Here is a 24,845-nt window from a genome sequence, read left to right as displayed (position 1 = left end):
TAGTTGCTAGACCTGGTCATACAAAGTGGCTCTAGTCTGGTCTTTTGCCATGCTGTCATCTAAAATCAGGCCAAATAGTTTTAATTTGAACTTTGCTTTGATCCCCACAACTCTTAAAGCCGGTTATTTCCTTTGTGGAGAAATAATTGTTGATACTTAATAGTATTAAAAAGTGCATCTGTTCGTATATTAAATTTGAGTAACGCACTCTTAAAAGAAACAGTGTCTGCTGTTTATTCTTATTGTAATCAGCTCTGCTTCTTGATTCTGAAGTCTGTGGAATACTTTCTAAAATTAAACATAAAATCATAGAAATGCAGGTCTGGAAGGGATCTCAAAAAGTCATCTAGTCATTCTCCCATGCTGAGGCAGGACCAAGTATACCTAGACCATCCCTGACATGTTTGGTTTTTTATTTTTATTTTTTCTCAAGACTAAACATGCCCCATTTATCTTTTACTTATAGGTCACCTTTTCCTAAACTTTTTATTAGGGCTGTCGATTAATCGCATTTAACTCACGCGATTAACTAAAAAAAAATTAACTCTGATTTTAAAAAAATTAATCGCGATTAATCACAGTTTTAATCTCACTGTTAAACAATAGAATACCAATTGAAATTTATTAAATATTTTTGGATGTTTTCTACTTTTCAAATATATTGATTTCAATTACAACACAGAATACAGTGTACGCTGCGGACTATATTTTTATTACAAATATTTGCACTGTAAAAATGATAAACAAAAGAAACAGTATTTTTCAATTCACCTCATACAAGTACCATAATGCAATTTCTTTATCGTGAAAGTGCAACTTACCAATGTAAATTTTTTTTGTTACATAACTGCACTCAAAAACAAAACGATGCAAAACTTTAGAGCCTACAAGTCCACTCAGTCCTACTTCTTGTTCAGCCAATCGCTAAGACAAACAAGTTTGTTTACATTCACGGGAGATAATACTGCCCACTTCTCATTTACAATGTCACCAGAAAGCGAGAACAGGCATTCTCATGGGACTTTTGTAGCTGCCATGGCAAGTTATCTATGTGCTAGGTATGCTAAACATTCGTATGCCCCTTCATGCTTCGGCCGCCATTCCAGAGGATATGCTTCCATGCTGATGACGCTCGTTCAAAAAATAATGCATTAATTAAATTTGTGACTGAACTACTCAGGGGGAGAATTGTATGTCTCTGGCTCTATTTTACCCGCATTCTGCCATATATTTCATGATATAGTAGTCTCAGATGATGATTCAGCACGTTGTTCATTTTAAGAACACTACAGATTTGACAACGCAAACAAGGTACCAATCTTAAATTTCTAAAGATAGCTACAGCACTCGACCCAGGGTTTAAGAATCTGAAGTGCCTTCCAAAATCTGAGAGGGATGAGGCGTGGAGCATGTTTTCAGATGTCTTAAAAGAGCAAAGCTCCGATGAGGAAACTACAGAACCCAAACTACCAAAAAAGAAACTCAACCTTCTGTGGTGGCATTTGATTCAGCTGATGAAAATGAACATGCGTCGGTCAGCACTGCTTTGGATTGTTATCAGTATGGACACCTTGAATGGTGGTTGAAGCATGAAGGGACATATGAATCTTTAGCGCATTGGGCATGTAAATATCTTGTGATGCTGGCTACGAAAGTGCCATGCGAATGCCTGTTCTTGCTTTCAGGTGACATTGTGAACAAGAAGCGGGCAGCATTATCTCCTGCAAATGTAAACAGATGTGTTTGAGCGATTGGCTGAACAAGAAATATGACTGAGTGGACTTGTAGGCTCTAAAGTTTTACATTTTTATTTTTGAATGTAGTTGTTTTTGTACATAATTCTACATTTGTAAGTTCAACTTTCATGATAAAGAGATTGCACTATAGTACTTGTATTAGATGAATTGAAACATACTATTTCTTTTGTTTTTTACAGTGCAAATATTTGTAATAAAAAATAAATAAAGTGAGCACTATACCCTTTGTATTCTATTATAATTGAAATCAATATATTTAAAAATGTGTAAAACATCCAAAATTATTTAAATAAATGGTATTCTATTGTTTAACAGCGCAATTAATAGCGATTAATTTTTTTTAATCGCTTGACAGCCCTGCTCTTTATCATTTTGTTGCTCTCCAGTTTATCCAAATCTGTCTGAAGTGTGATGCCTAAAACTGGACACAGTAATCCAGTTCAGTCTCCACCAGTCCAAGTAGACCTGAACAATTATTGCCTGTAACATTCCTGTTAATACACCCCAGAATGTTAACCTTTTCGTGACTGCATCACATTTTTGGCTCATACGCAATTTGTGATCCATTATACTCCTCAGATCCTTTTCTGCAGTACTATTACTGGCTAGTCAGTTACTCTTTTTTTTTTTTTTTTTTTTTTTGCTATACAAATATCATACAGGAGGATACATTTGAGCTACACAAATATAAACAAATTGACTTGGTACAATCTCTTATAGTTTGGTAGCCTTGCTTTTGATGCCTGATGTGGGAACTAGGAAACACTGAAATCTCACCACACCAAAGAATGACCCTGGGTGGGCAACTCCAAATTTAACATAGTCTAATCCTGTATAAAGACTCGTCTGTGTGAAATTAACACTACCCCACCCCCAAAAAAGCGAATTTGAACATAAACAAGTACTGCATTCAGGTGTTAAAACAAGTTTTGACTAACAACCTTCTTGTTTCTAATCTGGCTATCTATCGTATGATGCTTTTGCCTATAACATTGGAATTCTCCTTCCCAGAGTCAGTACTCAGTCAAGTTTATAGGTTTGCTTTCTAGTTTAAAGGCGCTAAATGCAAACAAGTCGTCAGTGCGTAAAGAGCAGAGATTATAGCAGGCAGGTCTGGAAGGAAAACATGATTAATTGATAGGAAGAGCTTTAGTAGGCCCCCAATTCTTAATGTTTCAGGCGTTAGAGATATTAGTCTCTGGGTGGATGGCAACTGAATTGATGAACAGACTTAATTGAAAACTTAATGAACTACAACCTAACTCTGGGCTGCATGGCAAATTGAGAGCATGCGTTTAGCAGCATTGCTCACTATGAGCTAGGAGTACAAATTCACTTCACATAGGCCACCAGACAGCCATCAGTAGTAATTATTTGCAGCCACATCACACTAAGAACGGTTTAAAAACATAAGAGGACATGGTCCCTGCCACAAAGAGCGTATAGTTTGACCAGGTTCAACAAATGAGTGTGACAGACAGAGGGAAGGGTAGAGGTAGGATGAGGTGAACAAAACTAAGATCACATAGAAATCAGAGAGTGCCAAAATGTGTGTGCCACTTTACATAGGCTAAGACATTCCCTGGCTTACAGTTTAAAATTCAAGGAATTCAGTATTATAGTAATGACATGAGTATATAGGAAGAGATCTTATTAACTTCATATTTCCCCAGCTCATTTCACCGACTAATGAATCTTGAATGTTAGCCAAATGTCAGAAGGAAAAAACTGGTAGGGAGAGAAGTTTAATCTTAATGACTTTAAAGCGTTCCTTTCAAGAAATTGATTGTGCAGGAGAGAAACCTTTAAGTGCTTGATATTGTCTTTTTCCATCTCCCTTTAATTGAGGTTTCCATTTCTAACAGAAAATATATAGCTCTCATTTTCAGTGACTTAACGAAATACTATCGTGTAATGAAACATGCTTTGTATTTTAACAGCAGCTTTATTGTCAAGACTGAATGAGTTTTATGTTAATTGTAGACTTTATAATCTAAATTCTGCTACAGTTAAGTAGTGTAACTGTAGGTATTGAAATGAACTAATTTTGATTTGTATCTTGCACTTAGTATATTGAGTGGTAGTTTTTTTTGCAGCATACATCTTCAATTTAAAGGCACTTTTATTTTCCTATGCTGCAGACAGCTTGGATTTATAGATGTATTAAGCAAGGTGAGCTAGATATACTAGTTATGGTGATCTTTATAGTGCTCAACTTGAAGTGACCCATTAAGAGTTTGAAAGTATCATAAAATTTGGAGCTGATGTCTTAATATTTCATCTGCCCGTAATATTGACCTGTTAACATTTGGCTCTAATGGCTCTTTAAAATTCTTTTTAAATGTCACAAATAATAATAGTGGCTGAGCCTGTAGTAAAGAAGTCCTTTGAAGTCCGAACAAAATAGAGGTTGTGTAATCACATCTCTAGAATGTGTTGTAGATAGCTTATAAGATACTGAATTTAAAGGCAAAAACTTGTACGTGGTAGTATTGATAGTGGTTAACATGTCAGTTTTAGAATCTATGAGCTCAGCCTGTAAAAGTCGAACTGGCAAGACGCAATGTGAGGAAGAGTCAAAATGAGGAAAGAGTGTAGTAGTAAGATTAAAATTGTGAAATTAACAGCTTCATCGTGAACAATCATTTAAATCTCTATTAAGAATTTGCATGTCTGATGTTAATACCGTACAGTAATAGTGAAGGTTAAACTTGAATAGGCTTCAGTTACATTGGGGCTAAAATGATGGTTCTTATAACAAGCAGCAGCTGAGAACCAGCAACTAGCCATGATGATTCTAATACAAAAGTATTCCTGTGTGCAATGTACTTTCCCATTATCTAAATCTCAGTATGCATTTAGAGATCATACAGAATGTGTTTCCCTTATTACATACTGTACAACAGAAATAACCCCTTGAAATATGGTGGTTGTGGGCTCTATATAGAGTCACTATTGCACTAGGTGTTCTAAACAAGACCTTGAGGGGAGAGCTTTGGAAGACATTTGCTCCGAGGGGGCACTTGAAAAAGGAGACAATGGAAACATGGCAGCCCAAGCCAAGGAAGGGTTTCCAGATATAGAATATCTCATGGAAGAAAGTGCATGAAGTGTAAGTGGGATTGGTGAGCAGTTGGTGTGCAAACTGTGCAGATCCATTGGGATTGGGAGTCTGCAGAAACAGAAGGCTATGGATTTACCTGCACTCAGAAGTGTTCTTGCTGGTATCTCAGCAAATGGTTCTGCTTAAATCAGACTAAATTTTAAAGATAAAATATTGAATGTGTGCTTTCTAAATCTGACTTTTTCTTCTGACCCTTCCTCCTCAGGTTTCCACTGTATCCAAAGGGAGGAGAGAGACTTCAATTTGATTATGGAGTTTACCTTCTCAACAAAAATATAGCACAGGTTGGTAAATTTTGAGACTTGTTACAGAAAGACGTGGTAAATTCCTAGAGAGACATTCTACCATGTGATGTCTGCACAGTGGCCGGTATTAAATGAGTGCATCTCACTTCTGTCAAGTGTTTTTTGCATCTGACATGAGCTGCTGCAAGAGGCCCACCATCAGTCCGATGCAGCCGGACATAATGAGCATCCTTGGACGCTTGGGACTTGCACTGTTCAAGGGCCACTTATATGGTGCTGTATATGGCCCTTAAATGGTATGCTAAGCAAAAAACCCATTGATTTGATTATTTTACACCTGTTTTGTATGCTGACGATCGTGCAAAGCCCAAAACAGCTCACAAGTTATCTCTGTTTTTTTCAAATCATGCAGCCTTTAACTGAACACTGTACTTTTGATGTGGTCCTACAAAAACTGTAAAAATGTTCACATTATTAGTCTGAGAAGAGACCATATGTGCTCCAGAAGATCTACACCTCTACCCCAATATAACGCTGTCCTCGGAAGCCAAAAAATCTTACCGCGTTATAGGTGAAACCGCGTTATATCGAACTTGCTTTGATCCGCTGGAGTGCGCAGCCCCGCCCCCCCGGAGCACTGCTTTAACGCGTTATATCCGAATTTGTGTTATATTGGGTCGCGTTATATCGGGGTAGAGGTGTATTTACTTTATTCCTATCATTAACTTTATTTTTCACTCTTGATCTTTTCCCATATTACAACCCTAACCAGTTTTCTCTCTTTCCCCCCCCCCCCCCCCCCTTCTTGGTAGTGTTTTATCCTAATCTATGTTAATATCTGTTGCTAATTCCTATGCTAATCTCTGTTAAATAATTTAAACTCCTTGTTAAGAAGTCATGTCCTTGTACTGGAAAAGTGCTGTGATTATTCTGGTTTTTTACGCTTCGATTTTTTTGCTATGTAAATTTTGCTTCCTGAATAACTTGTATAAGTTTTGATTTATGAAAGTACTATTGACGTACCTGCACTTAAATGAAGACGTGGTCCACTAAAATAGTAGTCATGTTCAGTCTTCCAGTATTCCCAGTGACTCGTCTTCATAAATCATCTCTGTGAATGTGAACAGAGGTCTCATTTTAAAGTGTTCCCTGTTCCTAGAGTTACAGATACCTTCCATTGAGGTTGATGAAATAACTGGTGTGTTAAACAGCTAAAGAAAAGTCAGTGAAGACATAACTTGGCTGTATGTCTGTATAGGCAATAGAACTTTTCATCATAACAGCAGGTAGAACACTTCCACCCCCCACCCCCCACCCCCCCCCCCGGAAACTAAAGCACTTGGTATATACGTAGTAAGTTTACCCTTAACCACTAAAATTTAAAGGGAAAGAATCATAAGTTTGTCCCTTTTAAGTACTGCTTTGGGGGGCAGAGTTGGGGACTGTCAAATTCAAGTGGGCTTTACAAACTCTTAAGACACCTGAAAATTATTCAAAGATGGGTTTAGTTCATCTGGAACAAACAGAGGGTCTTGTGTATGCAGAAGGGAGCTGATGTGGGTGGACTTACACTTGTCAGTGGGGAACTGGGAAACGAGAATGCTGCCTCTGCCTCCTTCTTGCAACACCAGTAACCTGGGGTTGGCAGTAGGGTCTAAATGGGAGCAAGGAGCTGGCCACATTCGACAGCAACACTCCTGTCGGCCAACCAGTTTTCCATTAAGAGTTAATACTGTTCAGATCTTTAACTTTCCCAGGGGCACCTCCATGACTGCTGTGTGAAGCTGCATGAGCCAGGGTGGCAGAGCCAGTGGAGTGTCCTGGAAAGAGCTCTGTTCTCAAAGTCTGAGGAGGCGCCTTTCCATGTGGGTCCTAGTGATCTGTGAGAGTGGAAAGTCTAGCCCCCTGTCAAGTTTGCATTACACCCAGCCTCTTCCTCTTAAGGAAATTCTGCAAGGTTCCCCTCAAGTCTTCCTGCCTTTGTAACTTCTTCCACCAGGTTTCTGTGTATGTGAGGAGGAGACCTGGTCCATAATACGTAGTTACTGAAATCAAAGCTGCTCTAAAAATTAACTGGTGTTTTGTAAAACAGGGTAATAAGAATGGAAACCGCATCTTGCACTCAGGAAAATTCAGGTGGAATTTATAAGTAAATCAGTATTTAGTTTTGTAAAGCATTATTTGGGAAACATGCTTTGCTGTGTCAGTTTCCATTCAAAACCATGTGTTTAATTCTGTATGCGTATAATAGCTTTCATCTGAGCATAAATGGGTTTTGGGCCGAGAATTTTTCCCTTTTATTTGTAAAATCCAAAGCCCTTACTAAGCACATGGAGCAGTTTTCTCCTTCTGTGATAGTTGCCATTAGGAAGCCCAGAAATGTCTAGCTCCCTTTGAGCCTGATTATAGTGATCCTACAAGAAGGGTTTAAGAAGTAGAAATTAGGACCTTTATAATTTTTTTCTGTTAAGTATTTTAACTGTGGGTCCATCAATAGCTATTAACCAGTATGGTCAGGGACACAGCCCAGTGCCCTGTGTCCCTAAATTTAACTGCAGATGCTGGGACTGGATGATGGGATGGATCACTCAGTTGCTCTGTTCTGTTCATTTTCTTTGAAGCATCTGGCATTGGCCCCTGTTGGAAGACAGGATACTGGGCTAGATGGACTTTTGGTCTGACCCAGTATGCTCATTTTATGTTCACTGCCAATTCCCTGAAATAGTTGTGTAGAATGTGATTATTACTTTATCAAGCTGTAATTATTAAATTATCAAATGCAGACCATTGGCTAACCTGTACTCTTTCCCCATCCCCATGTCTCTGTACCTCTGCCCAGCCACCCTCTGTGTCACTGTACCCCCTCCCCTGTCCCTATGTCTCTCTGCACCTCCCTCCCCCTGTTGCCGTGTGCCTCCACTCCCATTCAGCCCTGCCCCAGTCTGTCCTCCCTCACTAGCCCTTATAAGCCCATGTCTGGACCCAGCACCCCACGCTGTCTGTCTCCCCATAGCCCTTGTCTCCTGACCTGGCCAGCTGCGAAGAAGGCACTGCAGGCTTTCTCTTCCCTCGCTGGCAGGGAGCTGCCGCTTTGTTCTATCGCCACAGTGCCCTCTGGTGGGAAAAGGTGGAACTGCAGCAACATTTTAGCAGAAGCTTATTTCTGTCCAAAAAAAAATATAAATCTGCAGTGCTCATTAATTATGCACGTGCATAATAGTGCAGAATTCCCCCAGGAGTAATATACAACCAGATCATCACCACAGTGGCCTATTTCTCAGGGGCTGAGAATGTGACTACAGATGCACTCAGCAGGCACTTCTTTGAAGATCACAAGTGTGTAATATGGTGGGGTTTATTTCCCCACATTTAGTCAGTGGGGCACCCCTCAGACTTATTCACCAAAGACTTAAACAGGAAATTTACCCACTACTGTTCAACTGGCGGACAGGATCACCAGTTCTCTAGGGGATGCTTTTCACCTTCAATAGTTGTCAGTTCTCCTATATGCATGCCTAATAGCCAAAGGTATGCTCAAAATAAAGAGACAAAACCAGAGTCATCCTAATACTTCTGACCTGGCCCAGGCAAATGTGTTTTTCCTTACCTGATGCTGCTGCCCATTCGGTCTCTGATTTACTCGTCACATCGCTCCCCATCTCCTCTCCGAGGAAGGCAGGAAGATTTTTCCACCCCAATCTCCCAGTACTTCATCTCAAAGCATGGTTGGTCATGGCTCACAATATTAGAGACTACCTGCTCAGAGGACTTAAAAAGAATGTTTCCTGCTGTGTAATAGTAATCTACTTGCTACATGTCTTCTCAAAAATGGATTAGGTTTGCCAGGTAATGTGACCTCAGGCAGGTTTCACCGATTACCTCATTGCTTCTAGACATAGGAGCTAAACTAGTAACTCTGGAAAACCTTGGGATTATTGATGAGCTCCATAAGAGTCCACCTAGCAGCCATCACGGCTTTCCACACACACACAACCCTCCTAAATACAGGGTTATTCCATCTTTGCCCACCCAACCACAAGAAGATTCCTCAGAGGGTTTGGAAATCTTTCTGCTAGTTCAGCACCCTATTCTGGTATGAGACCTCAATCTGGTCCTTAGCTGCCTCACAAAACCACTGTTCGAACCACTGGCTATCTGTTCACTGCTCCATTTGTCAAAGAAGACTGCATTCCTGATAACCATCACATTGCATGATGGGTTGGAGGAATGGGGGTCGGGGTCCCTGATGGCATACCCCTCCTCACAGTATTTTTAAGGACAAGGTCACGCTATGACCCCACCCCAACGTCTAAGCTCAGGTTTCTTCAAAGTTCCAAATCTCACCGCATTATAGGTGAAACCGCGTTATATTGAACTTGCTTTGATCCACCGGAGTGCGCAGCCCCCCCGCCCCGAGCACTGCTTTACCGCGTTATATCCAAATTCGTGTTATATCAGGTGGCGTTATATCGAGGTAGAGGTGTAATTGACTATAACCAAGGGGAAATTAACCATTATAGTTTATGCATTGACAAATACTTGTTTAAACAACACATTTTTTTGCTAATTGATAAATGTGAGAAGAGTGAGTAGAAGCATGTGTAAAGTGGGTAGAAGTGTTTGCACACTGCCACCTGTGAATCAATGTGTTGAACCAAGCAATGAAGTATAATCTATAGTAGTTAGCAAAGAAAGCAAGTGAAAGAGGCCTATTCTTTAGCTTAGCACAAAATTGCAAACAGGGTGATGTTTGGTGGTGGTCATGTTCTCCAAAATTTCCTTTTTCGGTGTCAAATTATTAGTGTAAAGCTAATCACGTAAAGGAAATTAGATTATGTATCCAAACAAAAATCTTGTTTAACTTGTAATGACTTACGTTTCTCCTTGGGCTTTTGACCCTCTTTCAAGTCTTGATGTAATGGTTACTGTAACGTAAAAGTTCACAATGAATGAGATCATAGGAAATGAATGTGCCCATGTCTTGGAATCCAGTAACTATAACTTCATGATACTGAGGAGTTTAAAAAGTACGAAGGCATCAACTTTGGAGTTATAACTTAAGCAAAACACTGGGATAACAATAAAAAATAGCATCAGTTAGAAAATTCTGTGCACTTTGGTTTTTTTGGCATTTGTTTAATCTGGTAACTGCACTATCTTCTAATTGCTTTTTTTAATTTATGCTGTGAAAAATAATCATGGCGTATGAAACACCTCTGTGGGGCCCCTGACTCTGTACTTCATCACTGTTTTTATAAGAGATCTACTAACCAGCAAGGTTTATAGGAATACTTCACTTACATAAGTGGCCTTTTCCCCCCAATCTTTCATTCACAATTGTTTCCCATATCCTTATTAGGATACCAAATAAATTCAAACTGTGAACACTAATATAGGCTACCTCTCTGGAGGGGTATTGTGTTTACTTTCATGGAAGATTTCACCAATATCTAAGTCTGTGGGTCCAAGAGGAAATGCAGTTTTTGGCTCATCTAAATGATTAAGCATACAGTGTGTTGTGCATGCACGCAAACACATACTCTTATTTCCCATAACTTTATTTACTTAATACCTATGGGCAGTCTCCACTAAACAATATTGCAGTGAAAGCAAAATCCGGTATTAAATATCATCAGCTTTTCTCAATTTCAGTTTTAAGAATTATAGAACCATATTTTCATTACTATCTGGGAAACCGTTGCAGATCACTGAAATTTACAAATTAGAGATTAAGCAAGTGCATTACTATCAGATTTTGTTCAGTTACTTTGACAATTGTGGTTTTAATTTGCTGACTTATAATGGATCAGAAAATGTACTTTAATTATTTTTACAAAATACAAATGTTTAGTAATATGAGACTTCCGCAGTGCTCTAGTGTTAAAGATTTATTGAAAGATGGGGAACAACCATCAGTTTTGTTTGTGGATTATAGTCTGTAGATTAGCTAAATTTGGCTTTAATGTAGTTTTGCTGTTCTTGGAAGATAAATCCAAACTTTCCCCTTTCTATGCAGAGTACTTTCCCCCCCAAAAAATATTTTATTGCTGCTACAAGTGAATAGTAAAATCATAATCTCTTAGGTAAAAAGGATACCAAGAAAAACGGTTTAAAAGGTTGTTGGTCACTTAAACTTCAGCCATATAGACTGTACAAAAGCAGTGAAATAAAATTTGTAAAGCATACATTGAAGGGTTATACAAAATTTGAAGCAAGTCAAACAAAGCAAAAGGGGATCTCAGTTCGTCCAAATATACCTGTAAGGATATTGTAGTTTGGTTTCTCAGTCAGATCAGTTTTGTACATTGATCTCCCCGACATTCAGATGGATCATGAACTGAATTCTAAATGGGAGGAGGAGATACAGAAACCACCAGCCACAGTTGTCCCCAATTCGAACCTTAACAATTTCAGTAAAGAGACCAGTTATTGAACTACTTTTTGGCCTCTATTTGTTACATACCAGGTGAGGCAATATGGGGAAATTTGCAGTACCGATTTCCCTTTCTGTACACTTTAAAAACTTCAGTCTCTAGAGCTGACAACTGGGCACCTTTCACAGGCTATCAGTGCATTCTAAGGAAAACAAAGAATCCAAGCCTCATTGTTAGAGAAACTGAATTAGGTCTATTACAGCAGTGAACTGTTCTGTAAGTAAAACAGTATCGAACTTTGCTGCTTTGATTGTTGTATGCCGTATTCATTACTGTTCTTTCAAAGTTCTGATGGAATGCTTTTGGGTGGTTGTTACAGGCCAGCGGTAAGAACACCAGCAGCTCAGCATGAGGAATCCTGTGCTAATGTTGGTACTACCATACTTTGTACTACCGTACCTTGCTCTCTGGATCAATGGAGGACTTTAGTCTCCAGGGCTGTCAATCAAGTGCCTGTCTTATGAGCTCTAAATTCACAACTAAATAATTGCAGATCAAAAACCTGCATGTCAAGGTGGCTTTCAGAGAGATTCATAGTAGTCAAATCCAGTTGATATGGGGAGGTAGGGCTGTCACCTTAAGATCCAAACACAATTTCTTTTATAAAGAGGGGAAATGGTTTTATGTACATGCAGTTTATTCAGTGTTCAAGGAACTCCCGCAGAAATGGAGGCAATCCTTGATTTGTTTCCACAACTCTTCTTTCAGCTCTTGTCTTTCTGGTTATGTCCTTTCTAAAAGCATACCAGGGATGGGTTTTCATGGTGGGTTTTTTTTTTTTTTTTTTTACTCAAACTTGTATTTTTCTCAGTTAGAACAGACTTGAAGATCTCTGTGTAGCTTGAAAACTTCTCTTTTACCAACAGAAGTTGGTCCAATAAAAGATATTACCTCACCCACCTTGTCTCTCTCTAATAAAATATAGGCAGGCAACATGCTAGTGAGCAAATAAAACTTCAGATTATAATTTCCCCCCAAAAGGTATAAACACAGAAGACTGTTTATATAGCAACAGGCATAATTTCATTGATTCCCCAAGGTTGTTTATAAAGCAGCAGGCGTTATAACACTTTCTATTTTGATTATTGCATTGCTTAATCATCCAAATCGTGGCCAACACTCTTTCATACTATGAAAAGGGATCCAAGATCTTGTAAAACAACTAACTCTGCCATTTTTATTTATTTATTTGTATCCCAGTATTTATTGTATCAGAAACCCTTATAAATGGCTGGCTTCTAACCAATTCTGTAGAATTCATTCAGAGAACATTTTCTGCCTCTTTCTCAGCTTTCACATTTTTAAATTTGTGGAGCATATGTTTATTTTCTCCAATTTGTGTGTACCAACAAGAGATTCAGATCATCATTTATCTGAACATAGTTGAGAACGACAATTGAGCTATGCAGTTGCAATTACTGGTATAAGTCTATTAATACTTACATGAACATGCCCAGAGAATGAACAACGCTCTTTAAAATCAAGATATACTGTTATAGGGGAGAGTGCTGCATATGTTAATTGATTGTTAAACTTTAACTCTGACACTTGTTTAGTATCTAAAAATGTCTACTCTGCTTATAGATTAGGAAAAAAAGCTGCAAGCTTTCAGTCTAAATTGTGGCTTTGCACAGTAAAAGACATTTAAGCCAGGTGGTAATGTGAATCTAGCTGTCCTGTCTGTTTGGAAAAATGTTTCCACACATCCTAGAATAAAGAGTACAAATTAGTATACCGCAGGGGGACCTAAAACAATAAATAAAATTTCAAGAAACAATGAACAGATAAATATAGAATGGCAGCAATCAACTGAACTCTCAGCTCAGTATATACTAACCCAGCCACTACATACTTTCTGCTGAACTTAATTAGTATTTTCTATAATATCTTATTAATCATCCGGTGTCTATCATTCTAATGTTCTAATATGTTGAAACACTCTCAGCTTCCTGCGCACTTAAATTGTCATGCATTCTGTGTACCTGCTTTTTCAAAAATGGCAGTGTCCTCCGTATAATACAAGCTATTCTTTCAAGTATGGCAACAACGTATTTCCCAGAAGTACAGAGGACAGTTCAAAAGTCTAATTCTTCTAGCCAGCCAGTCTTGGTATTTCTGTTTCTTTATGGAGACCTTCTGTGGATTCCAAGACTGAGTCTTTACTTTGTATTAGCTTATCACAATGTAAATTCAGAATACAGAAGAGGAAAACTATGTAATATGTCGTGGATGATTATAAAAGTGTAAGCCTGCAATGAGTAGTCAGATGTTGCTGTCTTGCTGTTCTACTCTGGTAAGCCATTTACTCATCAGAGTTCTAAAGAGTTATCAGCCAGGTAAGATGATTGCAATTATAAAAGCTTTGTATAAAGACACCGTCAGTGCCATAAGAATTGGTGGAAAATTTAAGCAACAGTTCAGTTTGGTGTAAGACAAGGGGAGTTTTTAAGGAGGGATTAGAGAGATAGTGGGATCTTCAGGGAAGGGGCTGTTTCACTGTGTACACGTAGTGCCTAGCACAGTGGGCCCCTATCTTGGCATGGGTTATAGTTGTTTATAAATTTTAAGTGGTAGAATTTAGGAGATGGAACATCTGCTGCAGTGGTCCCCAAATTGTGGAGCATGCCCCCCCAGGAGGGTCACGGAGGGGATAAATTTACCCTGCATCATAAAACAAATTGCCATTTTCTACTCATTCTTGTCAAAATATAACGTTAAGGGGGAAGCCCTGTTGGAATGGGCAACTTTTGATGGTAGCAGTGAAATCTTTGATAACTGGAAGTTCAATACAGCTGTCAGGACTGTGCAAATTCACCCATCCCTACTGTTGTTTGTGTCTTCTTCCTTCCCTTCGCTTCGCCCATGCCTCACACTTCATTGCTCCCCTTCCTGCCTTCTCCTGCTCTATCTTTTTGCCTTTCTTGATGCTTTCTTTGGACCTACTAGCCACTATCTCCATATGTATCCTCTTTAAAACTCCAATGGCATGGCCTGCTTGTATTACAGGGTCTCGTTAACTTAGTTTCTAAAAACATTTAACCTCTTATTTGGTTTTTTTTTTAATAGCAGTGCTGTGTTTTTATTTTCAGTGAGGTTTTTACATTGGGTTTCGGTTTGTTTGTTTTTCAGTATTTGAGGCTGGGTTGTAGCACGTTGTGAGGAAGAACCTCATTAAATTGCATTAATAAGGGGAAGACAGTTGGGAAATAAGACTAAATATGTAGTGACATAACTAATGGCTCTACTTCTTCAGCTGAAGGGGTGAGAATTCAATTATTTAATGTTTTTTTTCTTTTCTGTTATAAAAGCCTTTTTTTCTGACTAACCCCGTGACTAGCTGTAGTCTTGTTTTATGTACATGTAATTATCACATTGTACTAGTTGGAACATTTAAAGCACTTTTCTGTGTAATTGCCTAAAGATGTCCATACAGAAACAGATCATGTAGTTTTCCATGGGAAATGGAAAACAGCCCTTTGATACAATAAGACATACCTAAAAAGAAGCGTCATGGATTTAATTTGACAGAAGATCTCCCAAAATTTGGGAAGTGGGGAAGGATTTTTTTTGTTGCTGGCCCTTTAGTTGGATTGGATCCACTCCCCATTCAGTTTTCATCCCTCCCCCATTGCATGTACAAAAACCCTTCTGTGCACTCTTAATTTCTTTGGTTAAACTGTACCATAACAGAAGTTGGTGGTACAATAAAGCATATCAAGAGCGAGTAGTAATCTATGGAAATGGCTTAGCAAGTAGCTTCATCTGGAACTCTCAGCTCTGGTGTAGTTCTGTGTTTCTGTGGATCAGGTTCTATACCAAAGACCGTTTTCATCTTAGTCTGAAGTGCAGCAAAGCAATCGTGTATTTTATTGCTATTTTTCTTTGTGTGTTGCATAGCAACAGAATACTTCTGGGTCATTGTTCTCCGCATGGCTTATGATGTAGGACACTTCTGTCCATTTCAGCTTGCTGCACCATTCACAAGTATTTAGTCAAATAAGTATGGTAGTGGTGTTTAATTTAGAATTAAAAAGAGTTTAGAGGGACTTGATCAAGCTTCAGGAAAGATTAGTGATCTTTTTGTTCGTTTACCAAATGAACACCCTTAAATTTTGTACTTCAGCTTTGAAGTTAAAATCTTCTAAGCCAAGAGGCAACAAATACCATAAGAGAGGAATATCAGTGGGTGGAATTCACCCCATTGCAAAAAGCACTTAAATAGGAATTAAGGGTCTATACCACTCGTGCTGACCCTGTACACTGTAGTAAATCTGACCCCAGAAACAGGCAGTCATCAGCATCACTATTTGCATACCTGTGAATATTAAGATTAAAATGAAAACAAAATCCTCAGGATTCAAGGGCCTTAAAGACCTGCCAACACCTCACAAAACCTTAGATGGTTATTTGGGAGAGACCAAGAAACTAAGGCCTGTTCTACTCTAGAAACTTGGTGGTTTAATAAAGTCATAAAAATAATCAGATCCCTAAGTGACATTAATGTACTGGCAAATTTTCTACTGTAGATGTAGTTATATTGGCAAAAAAAGTTTGTTGGTATTGCTTACTTTGGGGAACTGGTATAAGCTATGCCAACAAAAGTGGTTTGCTGGTATAGCTGTGCTGGCAAGCCTTTTCTAGTATAGACAAGGCCTAAGGCACTTGGATTTCTAGATTTACACATTTCAGCGAAACTAGTGGTGAGTACTTTACTAGCAAGTTCTCCTCCCCTGCTGGCCAAGTAAAGCCCTTATTTACTGACATAGCAGGTATAGCAGAAAGCTCATTTCTTTATAAAAACATGGGGCGTTCATAAGTGAGTATTTTTAATTAGTCACTTTGATTCTTGATTTTGTTAGGAAAATGTTAAGAGTAAAAATTTTTTGTATAAAATCCTGAAGACCCTGGGAAACTAAATTCTGATTTACAGGTTATACTTCTGCATTTCTTTTTATTGCTTAGATATTTTGCATGAAAATGTACCCTAGTTCTGTGGATTTTATCATTGCTTTCCTTGCTCTCTGCTTGAAGTTTGATTTTAGTTAATGGTTGCACATTTCTCTGCACCTCTAAAGTACTATATACTTGTTTACCTATTTTTATTAATTTTTATTCTGTATCAAATCTTTAGGTTTACTTACATTAAAATATTCACACACTTGTCACACCACACCAGAACTTCCCTTAACCGTCAAAAAGAACCTTCCTCCATTAAGTCACAAACTATAAAAGGAATTTAGGCAGATTGGTAATTCCCAGGACCCTCTGAATATCACTCCTACTCTTGTGAAGGACTATAGATCTTAAATTGCCACAAGTGATTAAGATTACATTTTTTTATATCTCCTCTGAAAAAACAGTATCTCCATCACTGCCTCTTTGCATCATGCTGCATTGTTGGTTCACAGCTGAAGTTTAGTTCCTTTCCTTACTAACTTGATTACTTTCCTTTAGCAAAAACAGATATTACCCCTTGTTCTGTTGTTGCAATCTAGACAAGAGTACAGGAGATGGATTTTGTGTAGTTTATACATAAAAGTTGGTGTGACTCAGGGACTCCTTGGTCCCAACTGGCAGAGGGCACACGGTTTTACGAGGATCCTTTGTGTCAGATATATGCATAATAGTTCAACGAAGGGTGGCATGTGAGGTTGCTACCAAGAGCTAGTAGCCCACTGGTCCTCATAATCAGATATATGTACAGATCATCTTAAATCTTAGAAATGTAGGACTGGAAGGGACCTCAGTAGGCCACCTAGTGCAGTCCCCTGCACAGAGGCAGGACTAAGAATTCTCTAGACTTATAGGTGTTTGTCTAACCTGTTCTTAAAAACCTCCAATGATGGACATTCAGCAGCCTCCTCAGATAACTTTTTTCTAGTGCTTAAATGCCCTGACAGTTGGGAAGTTTTTCCTAATGTTTAACCTAAATCACCCTTGCAGCAATTAAAGACCATTACTACTTCTCCTATTTTCAGTGGTCAAGGGGAACAATTTATCATCCTCCCCTTTAGAACAACCTTTTATGTTCTTGAAGACTGTTGTCCCCCCTCAGTCTTCTCTTATCCAGAGTAAACAAACCCAGTTTTTCAATCTTTCCTTGTGGGTCATGTTTTCTAGCTCTTTAATAATTTTTGTTGCTCTCCTCTGGACTTTCTCCAATTTGTCCATCTTTCCCAAAGTGTGGTGCCCAGAACTGGACACAACACTTCAGCTAAGGCCTAATCAGTTCTGAATAGAGTGGAGGAATTTCTACGCATGTCTTGTTCAGAATGCTGCTGCCAATACATCCCAGAATGAAGTTCGCTTTTTTTGCAACAGTATTACATTGTTGACTGATATTTTGTTTTTGATCCACTATTACTTCCCCCCCCCCCCCCATTTTTTTTGCGGTACTTCCTCCTAGGCAGTCATTTCCATTTTGTATTTATGCAGTTGATTATTCCTTCCTAAGTGTGGTACTGTGCATTTGTCCTTTATTGAATTGCATCCTGTTTATTTCAGACCATTTCTAGTTCTTCCCATTTATTCCCCATACTTCTTGCTGTACTATACAGACATCTAAGATGTTTGTTAGATTTTTTCCTCTTTATTCCCTCTTGTATGTCCTTTGTCCTTGCATTTAAGGAGTTATGTATCTATACTGAAAATTAGGTGTTGGAGTTAGGGCAGGTCACCAGGAGGTGACATTTCTTGGAAATGTTCCGTTCAGGCAGGAGGTAAAACACCTATCTCCATCTGGCCATTTGTGTATGCCTCACAATGTAGGCCTGTTTGCATACTGGGCCACATGCAAATTAAGAGTTTGTAAAAACTGCAAGAGGAAATCTACAGGAAGGGAGATTTATAAAAGACAAACAATTGTTCTGGTATATCTTGGAATATAAAGGGACGCACTGAATCCTTCACTGAGGCCAACTTTTTAAATAACTAATGACATCTAGAAGAATTCCTGCCAGGAGTTAAATGCTTGAGTTATCACGAAACCTAAAGTAGCCAAAATAATATTTAACAGCTATACTTCATATTTACCTTAACACATTTCAAAGACAATGAATTAATCTTCAGATGGACTGGAAAGGAAGACTCATTCTAGCAAGACCTGTTTTCTGCTGCGTGCTTATTTCAAGCAATGTACCACTTCCTGAAGATAAAGAATTGACCATGTATCAAATTTTGTTACTATGTATGGGTCCAACAAGTTCAAATTGGTTTTAAAAAATCAGCAAATGATGCCTACTGTTATTCTTGTAGGTCACAAATGTTAATTTATATTTTTAATACTCCTAAACCACTGACAGAATATATATATGTTGATACAAAGAAATAACATGATTCTAATAGATACCGTAATTTCAAAGTCGCCAAGTGGTCATCGTATACCTTCTGCAAAGACGGTAAAAGCAATTATGCAAGCGATACTTCTGATGGTATTCTCAACTAAAGAAATTTAAGTAGCATTGAAAGTCCACAAGTATAGTGATACTTGCTAGATATAACTTCAGTTACTCTTCTGCAATATTAACCATAAATATCTAAAGGGTAAAAGATTCTACATATTGAACTAAATTAGAAATAATGAAATTTGCTCTATCAGATATCTTGCTACGGCTCTGTGCTGTAGTATGGCAGATATTAATCCTGCATGGCGTTTACATTACAGCATATCTGCTCAAGAAAAGACCAAATTTTTAACATGGGCCCAACTGGAAGACTATTCAATGGCATTTATGGATTAACTTGGCGATATAAAATTGAGTTAGAAACAGTGCTATTGTCCATATTTACTACTGGAGAGTCTTTCTTATCTACAGTCTTCTGATCCTGACTATTGGAAATGGGTGCATGCCTGCCTTAAAAGGAAAAATCCCTTAATTCTGTCCTTTTTTTATGTCATGAAACCTTAGAATTTAAGAATGACTTTAAAAAATTGGCTATTTTGCAAACATTTGGCTGTGATAGTAATGACATATGTAATGTCATTAGAGGGGTTTTTTTCGTTTGTTTAATATTTTCCTTTGCTCCAGGCTAGTCCTTTGTTTAGCCAAATCCAGTATAATCCTACCAGGAGAGTGTGGATCATTAGGTAATTTACATTGTATGGTTGTTTTAATCCAGGTTCTGTCACTGGAGTGGAAGGTATGCGTCACAGCCCACCATAGTACATAATTTTATGTCCATATGGAAATAATAAACTCTGCAGTAAGTGGCCTCTTGTCACACAATCCAGTATTGGGGAATTATTTTTTCCAAAGCAATTTTTCCCTTCTTAAACCCAGATGACAATAGAAATAATTCTCAGCTTCAAGATTTTTTTAAAGGAAAAAATTTGTATTTTTAAAAAAGAAAACTATCAAATAAGAATTATTTGCTGATTTGAGCATACTTAATCTCCATTGTTTTCCGAGGTATATTCATTTACGCCCCAATTCAACAAGATATTTAAGCAGTTGTGTAACTTTAAATATGTGAGGAATCTCTTTGACTTCAAAATACCTACTGAATCAGTGCCTATGTGCAGGTGTGAAGCAGTTATTTCTCAGAAATGCAGGTGTTCTTTTTAATATGACTTTGAACCCTACTTATGGCAATGTTCATTAAATGTAAACATTTATCAAACCGAGACTGGCTTATTCCAACAGATTGTGTTCTAACAGTTTAATTTTAGGGCTGTCTTTCCTAGTATAATCCAGGGCAGGAGGATAAATTTGACTCCAAAAGCCTCCCTGAAGGTTTAGAATGTAGGAACTAATATTGGGCATGAACTTCTAGGAAACCGCTATAGCAAACGCAATGCAGAATAGTGTGTCACAGTTTAATAAGCACAAATACTTAACAGTGTAATTTAAAAATATTTTATCTATTGTGTAATAAAAGGCATTTAGTGTGTTATGAAGTGAGACAGATTTTTTCTTCTGATAGATGCTGTTCAAGACCAGATACCCAGGTAGTAGTTTAATTGGATTATGTCATGTAGGTTACATATTTAGAATTATCCAGCATTGTCCACTCAGAGTTCATTGTCTAAAATATTCTTGCAGCCTGTCAAACTCCTCCTCCTTCCCCCCGCTTCCCCACTGGCAACAGTTGAGTGTGCATTAACAAATGAACTACTCAACTTAATCACGTTTGCATTTGTAGAAACTGCCTTCAGTAATACAAATTAAGACCCTAATGGTCTTTCATAATCCAAAGGCACTAATCTTAAAAGGCCCTGATTTTTTAGTTTCAGGACCACTAATAATTTTCCAAGTGGATACTTAGTATTTTCTGGTCACTGACATTATGCTAGCTAAATTAAGTGTATGCTTCAGTTTATCATTTATCAGCGATAGAGGATTGAAGCATTTCACAATTTGATAAGAAACAGTGCACTTAACCATGAGCCTCTTTGATCAGTTGAGACCCACATGAGTTATACTTTAATCAAGTAATCTTTAGGTGAGTTATCAAGAAACACACTTTTCCCCCTTTTTTATTACTTTAAAGACTTTACAACTACGTTGTGCTATAATGTATCTCTATTTGCGATGCCAAGTTTGACAGAACTAGTAGGTAGTGCAGCTGCAGTGAAATAGACACAATACAGCCTTACCTAATTTTGTTGATTATAAATAGATCACAGGGGCTCATTTAAGTGGCACGTGTGGGGGAATTACCTACAGGGTTAACTAACACACTGTACTAAAATTATATCTCATACTATTTAGCATAGAATTATTTTAATTGTTTACACATGGGTATTCTCAAACTCTCTGCTTTTTTTAAAGCTATGAATGTAGGAATGCAGTACTGAAATATAAGCCCCGGCCCATGTTTTATCAGCCTATTTTACAAGGAGAGCACATTCATGCTGTAGGCACGAAACAAAGTAATTATGTAACAAGGATTAATGATCAGATGAACTGATTATTTTATCCAAGTCAGTGAGGCGTTTTTTAACCCATTATTATGGATTCAGTTTACATTTAAAATATTCCTAACTAAAGAAGAGCATATTTACTGTTCTTCCTTTCCCCATTTTGAATTGATTGGTTATCCTTCGGTTCTAATTTGCAAAGCTAGTAAATTAGTTATGCTGCTTTTTATTCCCCCACCTTTGAAATACAGTCTAGTACTCAGCAGGCCCTACTAATTCTAACAATTCTTTCTTTGTAGCTTAGATATCAACATGGATTGGGTACTCCAGACCTAAGGCAAACTCTTCCTAACCTGAAAAACTTCATGGAGCATGGGCTAATGGTCAGATGGTAAGTGCCTCTGTTTCACCAATTAACTTAAGTAATACAAAAGTAGAGAGAACACAGGGAGGGCTACGGCGATTGTCACAGAAAATGAGGCTTTGGAACCAAAAATGAAGCTGGTGAGGATATCTTAGGGTCAACCAGAACCCATGGCCTGATTGTTGCCAATACATACATTGTAAAGAGGGAGGACCATTTAATTACATACAAGAGCAATGCCAACAGGTTCCCAATCAATTATTTTCTGACAAGAAGAAGAGAGATAAAAAATGTCAGAAACTGTAAAGTGATACCAGGAGCTAAGATTATGGAGCAGCATAGATTGCTTGTAATGGACTTATGGGTGAAAAGGCTAGTGGGGGAACAAAATGAGCTGCAGAACAAAGGCTAAAGTGGTGGAGGCTTGTGGATAGGGAAGTCAGTCTGAGATTTAAGGAAGAGGTTCCATGGAGATTGGACTGACCACCTAGGTTTGGGGGGGGAAATCCAAACATGTTACAGAAAGGGCACAAGCTGCTTGTGGCCAACAAAAGGAGGGTAATTTCATGGCATGGAAATGTGGTGGTGGTGCCATCTATGTATAGGAGGCAGTAAAGGAGGAGGGAAAAGGGTTTAAGTAACGACAGAAAGAACAGTGGAAAGTTACGAAGAATACAAGCTGATAAAGAAAATAGCAAAAAGAGTGGTTGTGGAAAGTAAGGGTCAGGCATTTAAAGCCTTATATGCAAGACTACTAAACAAGGAAGGGGGAAAATAAATATATAGATTAGCCAAGATTAGGCAAAGAAGCACAGAGGACTTGAGCTGTAAAGTGGGTTAAAGATGAAAATGGAAGAGTACTAGTGTAGGATGGTGGGATCATTAGGACGTGGCAATGCTTTTATGAGAAACTGCTCAGTGAAGAAACCATTGAGGGGAAGCCTCACAAGACCTATTACCGTGGTGGAGACTCAAAAAGTGCTAAAGATGATGAAATGTGGGAAAGCAGCAGGACCTGACAGTTCGCCATTTGAGGCATTAAAGCATTAGGCCGTGAGGGAGTAGTGGTGATTAACTTTTTCAACTTCATTCTCAACTGGAAAAATGCCTGATGAGTAGGGGAAGAGCACATTGGTCTCTACATTCAAGCGCAAAGGAAACATGCAAGAATGTAGCAATTACTGACCCGACGAGTCACACAATGAAATGGCTGGAAAGAATTATCGAGGAAAGATTTCATGAGGAACTGGAGCATCAAGGAACTGACAACCAATTTGGGTTTATGCCAGGAATGTTGTCAGTGGATGCAGTGTTTGCACATGAATATTGTAGGAGAAGTATAGGGTGAAACTCAAGGAATTGCACTTAGTGGTTTTGGATTTAGCGCAGACTTATGACAGAGTTTCTAGAGAATTGTTATTGTGGTGCCTGCAGTCATGCTATCTGCTGGAGACGTGTTCAGACTATCGTGGACACATATGAGGGTAGCACAACAATAGTGAGAAGCAGCTGTGGCTACAGTGAGTCATTCGCTGTGAGGGTATGTCTGCATCAAGCATTAGCTTTAAACCCGTTCCTGTTTGTAATTGGTAATGGACGCCTTGACGTAAGAAATTAGGGGAGAAGCTCCATGGAGCAACGTTTTCACTGATGACATGTTATGAAGATAAATATGAACTAGAAAAGAACCTAGAACCATGGAGGGTTGTGTGACTGGTTTACTCCTGAGGGAATGCTGCTCCAAAAAAATAAAAATTCTACATCAAAATATAAAAATTCTGTGCACAATATTTTAAAATTCTGAAAATTCTGTATATTTTATTTTTCAAAATAGTTGGTTTTTTTTATACAAAATTATCCACAATTAGATGATCGGTCATGATTGAGAACAATATTGCAGGATGTGCAAAATAATTTGTCCCTATCCGCATGCAGTTTTGTAGGGAATTCTTGAGCATGAGAAGTTGGTGTAGCTCTTTTTGATGCACAATGTGAAGGCCGTTCACGTCGTACAAAAGGATGAATATCCTTTTGGTAACTTTAAAAGGACTTGGCTAGGTACTTCAGAAAGTGCTTGGTTCTGATTGTTCTGACATTATATTGACTGCTTGATAAATGTTTTATTTGCCCTCAATCTTTTATTTTAATGGGTAAGTAAAATAAATCCTGAGCTGTAATCTAACCCCATTGTGCCACTTTGGCACAGGAAAAAAGTGCGAAAGCACATCATCATCTTAGCTGAGGATTCCCTTACTGTCATTTATAATAAGGCTCCTTTACATCACTCTGGCAATGTAAAGACGTCTTAACTTTTACAGGTTTTATGCTCCTGGGGGAATTGACTGAGAATGGGAACAGTTAACTAACAATAGGAACATTAACAATGTTACTATGTAGGCAGGCTGCTACATTTCTGCCTCAGAGAATGAGATCAAATAACTATCAATAGCACCGTTAACAATGTTTTTTTCATATCAAGAAGTGTTTTATTTCAAACATTGAAACAGTTTTGTAGGAATGCACAGAGCAGACACTTATTCTTCCATACCTTTTCCTCTCTCAAGCAAAAACTGACTGAATTTTGTTTCAATCCAATTCCTGTTACCTGCTATAAAATGAGCCTCCAGGCAATTTAAGGGATAGCACTGGCTGATTGCATTTCCAACGCTGGCAAAACAGCTGCTTGCTTCGTTGCAGTGAAGGAACATAGGTAAGCAGGCTGCTACATTTCTGCCTCGGGACAGAGCCTGCCTCATGTCTAACAGTGATATAAATGGTCACCTTTCTTAAACCGCATCACAGGGTATATTTGAAGAAAATGGCTTATGAATCAGGCAAAAGATGGAATACATGTCATGCTTCGTTGAGAGGGCAATAAGAATCCAGTAAAACATGATGGTATGGGGTAGTCTGTGCAACAATTTAAATATCATGCTTCGGTGTTGAGTAGTGATGGGAATGTGGATGTAGGTTTAGGAACCGCAGAAGGAGCACTTAACGTAAATGGAGAGAGTTAATGGGAATTTTCTGCAATAAGAATATACCAAGTAAACTAAAGAGCA

At 38.3% G+C, this 24,845-nt stretch overlaps 1 protein-coding gene across 1 annotated transcript in view; it reads left to right on the top strand.

Moving 5' to 3' along the window:
• UVRAG (UV radiation resistance associated) overlaps positions 1–24,845 on the top strand; it is a 149,078-nt gene that overhangs the window by 101,405 nt on the left and 22,828 nt on the right. Inside the window, exons 13-14 of the mRNA XM_065417462.1 lie at positions 5,087–5,165; positions 21,719–21,810. Coding sequence (XP_065273534.1) covers positions 5,087–5,165; positions 21,719–21,810 — 171 coding nt within the window. The remainder of the gene's footprint in view (positions 1–5,086; positions 5,166–21,718; positions 21,811–24,845) is intronic.

This window comes from Emys orbicularis, chromosome 1 (genome assembly GCF_028017835.1).
Source record: "Emys orbicularis isolate rEmyOrb1 chromosome 1, rEmyOrb1.hap1, whole genome shotgun sequence".
Classification (NCBI taxonomy): domain Eukaryota; kingdom Metazoa; phylum Chordata; order Testudines; family Emydidae; genus Emys; species Emys orbicularis.
This window is presented reverse-complemented; position numbering and strand designations above follow the sequence as displayed.